Below are 7,677 nucleotides of genomic sequence, written 5' to 3'. Positions count from 1 at the left end.
ATTGCTAATTTATTCATATCTAAATTTTTTCAATTAATGATAAATATTAAAAAAGATGTTTTCCTACTTATATGAAAATAAAGTGATGTCATCTTTAGTTTCTGTAATTCATCCTGAAGGCCAATAAAGTCTTCTGCTTCAGTGTTTCTTGCCAACCCTTTGACTAAACTTCTCTACTCCAACTGCTTATGACCTTCATTGTACTATCAATGCCTATGTTTGACTTTCTGCATCATTCTACTTAGGTTTTTCATATTTTATGTCTTGCTTATATCACATAAGTCAACATCCCTCACATTTTCTATGTTGTCACAAATGAGAAGACTTTCTTCCAGGTAATAGTTTCATTCTACCTGGTGCAACATAACGCTATCTGTTTAGTTGCTATTGGTAATTAGATTTCTGAAACACTTTGGCTATTATGGATTTTGCTGACATGGAAACAATTGTTCAGGCATTTACTCAGAACACTTTTTGGATTTCTGTAGGAGACATAACTTGTTGCAAAATGATACATGTGATAAAACATGATATTCTAATTTTCATGATTTGAGAAACTCACATATATCCTTATATAATAGACTTTGTAATTTATATTATTGTCACAAATACTCAAAAAATAATTTCCCTCAAATTCCATCAATTATCTTTCATTTTAGTTATTTTACATTAGAAAACATTAATGTGTATGATATTTTTATTTGGGTTTCCTTAGTGAATAAGTATTGAAGAATTTTTCATCTGTCTATCAGGTATCTTAATGTCCTAGAAACATCTACTCATATATATTTTATTAGGTTATTTGTGTTTTTAATACAGAGTTTCTGGATATCATTTATGTTTATGATGGTTTTCACATATTTGACCCTTTAAAGTCAAAGCCTTTGGTGAACTTTGTGTATTGTTTTATCTGTACTCAGTGAGAATCATGGTGGAAGCACTTGTCTCTCTGAGTGAAATTATAGATATCATTAGAGCTGCCTGTGGGAATCTATCACATATAATCATGTATACCCTCAGTGATATAGTCTCATCCTATTGGAGGAAGGAGTGAAGTCACAGTTTTTTTCCAAAGACTGTTGGTTAGTTCAATAATAATGGTGTCTACCCTAATAATCTATTTCTTAATAAGTTTGTCTAATCAAAAATGGTAACTTAAATCAGTTTACCTGCTTATTTGTATTTGCCTGTTTGTGAGATGCACTTCTTTTATTTTTCTAGTTTAAATAGGAGGATAGTTAATTAGGATGCTTGTGTTATGATTTATAAACAAGCACATGTTTGCCATTTGACAAGTAAAAGTTTTCCTCACATATTTCATGAAAAAGACTTCAAAAAGTTTACAATATATTCTAGGAAAACAGTTTTAGTTCATTGTTCATTATTTGATCTATTTCAAACTTTAATGAACTGTCCACTGATGTCACATAAGGCAATATATTTCAGATGAAATTAGACATTTATTTCTCAAATTCTAATGTTTTTATATTAATAAATGGGTTTAAGAAGTCCCCACCTGTTTTCAATGACTCTTAAGTACCTCAGGATATCTATAAATATTGAACAACAGAACATCAAAACCTAAAACATTATGACTTTGAGGTATGTATGTGTGTTCTAGTGTGTGTGTGTGTGTGTGTGTGTGTGTGTGTGTGTGTGTGTGTGTATACTTCTATGTGAATTCATTGACAGGGCCCATAGGTATGGATTCATTCTATCTTGACTCAAGGTCAGAGAGTTGGAACTTCTGTTACTTCAAGGTTGTTGTCAACAGGTGTGGCTAATATCCAGCCCTGGTATTTCAGGCATTAGGAAATAGACAGGTTTCTACCTTAAGCAAAAAGCTAAGAGCCCAACTAGGTTCCTACTCTCTTAGGGAGATAACTATGGATTCCAAGCAGAGACTTGTTTGCCTACAGAATGTTTTGGTCTAGGGTGTGAGTGTTACTTGTCTTATTCTGGCAACAGAATGTTTAACTGAGAATGTAGCCTGTAATTCTTCAGCCAGTCTGTTCATTTCCTTGTATCATGTTAATGCATTTTTTTACTTATTCCTATCCTTTGAGGTCATGATATTTAACCAAATGGATATTAAATGTGGGCATCTTTCAATATATACTGGATGTCCCTCCCAATGTTATCCTGTCTGTCTCTTATTTCTCCTCTATCTTTGTTCCTTTTGCCTAATAATTTTAATCCTCAAGCTCCTACCCTGGAATGTATGGACCCGTGTTAGCTAGAAGACTGGCAGAAGTCACCCCAAAATGAGTGTGCTTATATGTGCTTGCATATGTGAAGTGTTGAATCATGCTTATCATAGTGCATGACTGTCTTCTCACTGAGGCTAGAGGAGAATGTTTAGTGTCCTTCTGTATAGCTCTCCACACTATTTTCTCCTTTTATATAATTGGAAATAGACTGACCACAAACAAGGCTCAGACCTGATCTTATCTCTTCCCCACAGTACAGGAATATCTATGACCCTCCCATATATTTAACTAGGTGACGGGTATTGAAACTCAGGATATATATTGCAAAGAAAGTTCTTTTACCCAGTAAGCCATGTTAGCACATGCCTTTTACTACTCTCCTTTATTTTTCACATACTAGATTTCAGGGTTTCTTACTGTGAACGTCGTTGAAAACCATGATCATTAAAATGTCAGAAAGTTGGATAGAACTTTTAGAAGTTAAATGTGATAAATATATTATCAAGATCTTTGTGCACTGTCCAAAGCACATGGGAACAAAAAATAGCTTTTATAATAGAGATTACTGAACTCTCTATATATTCTTAATAGATTGAAAAGTTATTTCATGTGTAAGATGTGGCATATCCAGAGGTTGTCAGAGCTCTTAGACACAGAATACTAATAGTAAATATCTATTTAATTCATACAACAGTTTATTTAATACATATTGTTATTAAAGACTATTGGTAAGTCTGTTGAAAGCTGAATGAGAAAATATCAAAACATTGGATAATAATATATTAAATTAGGTATATAATCTTTCTTTTCAGTTATAACATATTTCTAAAACATGTATTATGTTCAAAATTTTACAATAGAATATATAATTTACATTGTACATTCACATTAAAATACCATGTTCTTTTTATATTTTGTTAAATGTTGACAGATTAATATGTAGAAGATAGTTCAAAACAGAATATAAATCAAACTATTATTCAAAATGACAAAAGCACTTCTGAGAAATAAAGTATTTTGAAGAAATGAATAAAATTTAACCAATTTCTTAAGTAATTATGTAAGAAGCAATTAAACATTTATTCCAAAGCTCTAGGTTCTATTTTATAAGTAACAGTTTTCTCATTGCAGCAATCACATCCTTGTTTCTGAGGCTGTATATCAGGGGGTTGAACATGGGAGTCACAATGGTGTAGAATAGAGAGAGTAGTTTGTCAATTCCTGGAGAATGAGTGGACTTTGGTCTCAAGTAGGTAACAGTAGCGGATCCAAAAAATAAAAACACCACAAGCAAATGAGAAGAACAAGTGGAGAAGGCTTTTGCCCTTCCTGTGGCTGTTGGCAATCTCAGAATAGTGGCAATGATTTTGGTATAAGAGGCAAGTATCAGCATAAAAGGGAAGGCAACAAACAGCATAGCCACTAAATAGACAGAAAGCTCATTCACTGAAGTATCCCCACAGGCCAGTTTAAGAATGGGAGGTAAGTCACAGAAGAAGTGGTTGATTTGATTAGAATTGCAAAAATTCAGGGAAAATATCTGACAGGTTTGTCCTATTTGGACTGGGATGCCGCCGAGCCAGGAGCCTGCCGCCAGCTGAGTGCATTTTGTTGGGTTCATGATGAGTTGATAGTTCAGAGGATTGCAGATGGCCACATAGCGGTCATAGGACATCACAGCCAGGAGAAAGCATTCTGTGGCTCCAAGCATAAGGAAGAAACACATTTGTGTGGCACAGCTCATCACAGAAATGCTTCTCTCTTGAGTAGCAATGTTAAACAAAATCCTCGGCAGAGTTACTAATACATAACAGATTTCCAGGGAAGAAAAATTTGCCAGAAAAAAATACATGGGCTTCTGTAGTGCAGGATCAATTCTAGTAATCACAATTATGAAGCTGTTTCCAATCAAGATAATCAAGTACATTATGGAGAACACGCCAAATAGAAACCCTTGAAGGTTTGGAAGGTCAGAGAATCCCAGGAGGAGAAACTGTGTCACAGTAGAAGTGTTGTGCTCTTCCCTGATTTCTGTGTATTTCATCTATGTACATGATTTAAGGAAAAACACAAAATATTTCCTTGCCCATGGATTCTTTTTGTCACTTTTAAAGCAATGGTAACACAATTCTAAACTTACCACTTTCCATGAAGAATAAGTATGATTTGTATATGCTCCAAAGTTTTAAAGAAGATTAGGTTTTTTTGTTTTTTTTTTTTGCTTGAAGTCATACAAAATAGTAATATATTTTTGTTCTGTTATTTTGTTGGGTTCGGATGGTAAGCCATGATTTGTTAATTTTGCATTTAGCTGAAAATGCAGTTTCTGCTTATATTTATTTTAATAACCAATATGTTTTCTGATTATAAATTTCTACTGATATTGCTGTTGTACGATCAGTATTTCAAGAGCCATTTTAATATATGACTAAATATACTGAAAGACACTTAAAGTATTTTTCAGCAATAGTTCCATTTCTGGATCATTTTAATCTGAAATTAGTTAATTGCAACAGCAATATTAGATGGTGTTGCCCTTATTACTATTTTGAGTTTTTGGTTCAGTATAAGATTTTTGAAATTGGAAGTCATAAATGTTAGTCACATTTTCATATTTACATGACATTCAAATAGAAACTCAAGATGTAGTAAAGACTGTCAGATCATTTTCTTATCCAGGGAATTTGAGAGTTTGAAGTAGTCTCACTAGTGTCTTTGGTACAGAAGTAGGTCTAAGTAGATCGTACATTCCTCTACTGTGTATAATTCTACAGCAGGAAAGCAGCATTACAGCAACTCGTTCTGAGCATTTTCTAGTTAATCCCATCCTCCCAAAGATCCCGACCTTGTCTAGAAACTCTGTTCTACTCAATCTACTTCATTGAATAGATTTGTGTGGAAACAGACATGATCACCTTGGAATGTTCTTTTCCATCATGTTCTTTTATTATTCTCTATCTCTAGACCTCTAATTATTAAATTTTATTTTATTCTTAAAATATCTATGAATTATTTGAAAATGGATAACCTTTAAATTTTCTTCTAAATGATATCAATAAAACCACTGCCTTATTTGAGATTAATATACTCCTGTGCCAAACATTTCCCTTTCCTTCCCATTCCTCTAATTTTCAAAACTCTACTCTGACTAATGTATTTGTCTTCCTTAGCTTGCAGATATGCTTTTCTCCATGATTTCCTTGACTCTGTAGTTATCAGATGTAAGTACATGAATTCGTGGTTTTTACTCTTACAGGATCTCTCAATTATGACATTCTTTTCAATATTTATTGACCTGATTGACATATTTTTATTTATCTAAAAACAAAGGGACAAACTGGCATCAGAAAGGTGACTGACCTCAACCCATGATTTAAGGAATGCGAATGACTGATATTCAAGAATTCACACTCAAAATATTGATGCCAAGCCGGGCGGTGGTGGCTCACGCCTTTAATCCCAGCACTCGGGAGGCAGAGGTAGGCAGATCTCTGTGAGTTCTCCAAAGGTACAGAGAAACCCTGTCTCGAAAAACTAAAAAAAAAAAAAAAAAAAAAAAAAAAAATATTGATGCCAAATGAAAATGAGGCACATCAGTAGCTTTTAAGATGATCAAATGTTAAAAATAATTTTTTGCACTTTTAATTTTCATATGGAATATAAAATACAACAAAATAAGTATTCCTTAATAAAATTATAAAAACTTTCAACAAAATATAGAGACTTCAATAATAATTTAATATTATATTCTGAAAATACTGTAAGTGAATATATGCAATGAATGGGAATTGCCAGTAAAGCCTAGCATTAAAAAACTATGATTCCAAGGACAAAACTACAGTCTGAGGCTATATTTTAAATATAAATTATGAATTATTTAAACTTTTTTCTTTTATTAAGTTCACTGTATTAGTTATAGAGACAACTAAAAAAAAGAAAATAAAAAAGTTTGTTTAAATTATTTTATCATAGATTTATAAGCATTATGTATGCTATATTTGCTTGGATAATAGATACATCTTGGATGTCTCTCAAAAACTTTATCACAGAAGACTGAAAATGTACCAATACAAAAGTCCCGATGTAATAGATTTTGAAATTAGGATCTACTAGTGTTTTCAAAGTATTAAAAAAAGTTAGAAAGGGTTTTACTTCTTCCATAGCTACAGAAAATCTTTTCATTAATTTTGTTCTGCTTTCTGATTTGGTGAGGGAACATATTTTCATTTGTAAACTTTCCACAGTTTTATTCTCATTATAGTAATGACTATTTAGAACCACATATGAAAAAGATGTTGGAACTACACTAATCTACCCAAATAGCACTTAGCTGGTTTTTCATTTATAGTGCAATTGCTGCTCTGGACTTATTTTGGGCAAGCACTTGGCTATCGTATTATTCCCTGAGTTCCCAGTGCCTGTAAGACTTGCTCTCTAGAATCTTTGCAATTATAGTGATTGTTTTACTCTTGAACACTTTCAGGAAACACAGTTAATACAGTAAAACCCCTCGTATTTTGTAAATGTAAACACTTTTGTTTTATTCAATTATTTCATGCATATTTATCTGTCATCTTCTTTGAAAGACTGATTGCCTTCCCTACAGTTACTCTACTGTTATACAGGGTATAAACGTCTCTGATCAAATTTATAAAAAAGGAGATAAAGGTTGGAAAGGCAGGTACAATAATAGAAATTCAGAAAGGATTTTCTTAGCAGAAATCACTAAAGACACATGAAAATTTAATAATGATATAATATTTTCATGTTAACTTACAGGATTTAATTATTAAGTCCTAGAAAACTTTGTAGTTGTTTGTAGATATATTTTAATGGTGCTTATTGATCATTTTAGAATGTACAATTATTTTATGAACTATGATCTCCTACTAATTCATATTAAATAAATAAATATATAAACTGCCTAAATAAAGGTTTCATAAAAGATAATTAATATCTTTAATTGGATAAAACAGACTAACATACTGATTTAAATGAGCACATAAGATGCTGTCTGTAGCGATATTTTTGATATATTGCCTTTTATACTAAAGCATATTTTATATTTTGTTCTTTGATCAGTATCATAAAATGTTAGGAAAGCTAAAAATGCAAAACAACATTTGAAATATAAAGAATTAGATACAAAATTCTTTTAAATTACATTGCTGAATTCTCTGCCATTGTGGTATTTAAAAAGGGAGACAAATTCCATGTATATTTGATATGAGCCAAATGTAGTTGAGCTTATGTTTGTAGAACTAAGTTAAATATGAATCTTACCTTTATTGGTTAGTAAAAGAAAATTATAGGTAGACCTGGGATTTAAAGCTTAAAAACTTCTTTGTGTTTAATGGCATAACACTTTCAAGCCTGTATTGTATCGTGAAGTACATAGTGCTGCTTAAATAGGAAATAATCTCTGTCTCTGGGGATATGTACGTTCCCCATGCTACCTTCTAACAGA

General features: G+C 32.0%; 1 protein-coding gene across 1 annotated transcript; it reads right to left on the bottom strand.

The window, feature by feature from the left end:
• Positions 1–3,309: 3,309 nt before the first annotated feature.
• LOC121466555 (olfactory receptor 10AG1-like) lies at positions 3,310–5,390 on the bottom strand. Its single transcript, XM_041680331.1, has 2 exons — positions 5,382–5,390; positions 3,310–4,254 (listed from the first exon to the last, which is right to left on the bottom strand). Exon 2 carries the CDS (start codon positions 4,252–4,254, stop codon positions 3,310–3,312), a length of 945 nt encoding a protein of 314 aa, XP_041536265.1. The 5' UTR covers positions 5,382–5,390.
• Positions 5,391–7,677: the final 2,287 nt, after the last annotated feature.

This window comes from Microtus oregoni, unplaced genomic scaffold (assembly GCF_018167655.1).
Source record: "Microtus oregoni isolate MIOR12 unplaced genomic scaffold, Mior012 000033F_ref0000390, whole genome shotgun sequence".
Classification (NCBI taxonomy): domain Eukaryota; kingdom Metazoa; phylum Chordata; class Mammalia; order Rodentia; family Cricetidae; genus Microtus; species Microtus oregoni.
This window is presented reverse-complemented; position numbering and strand designations above follow the sequence as displayed.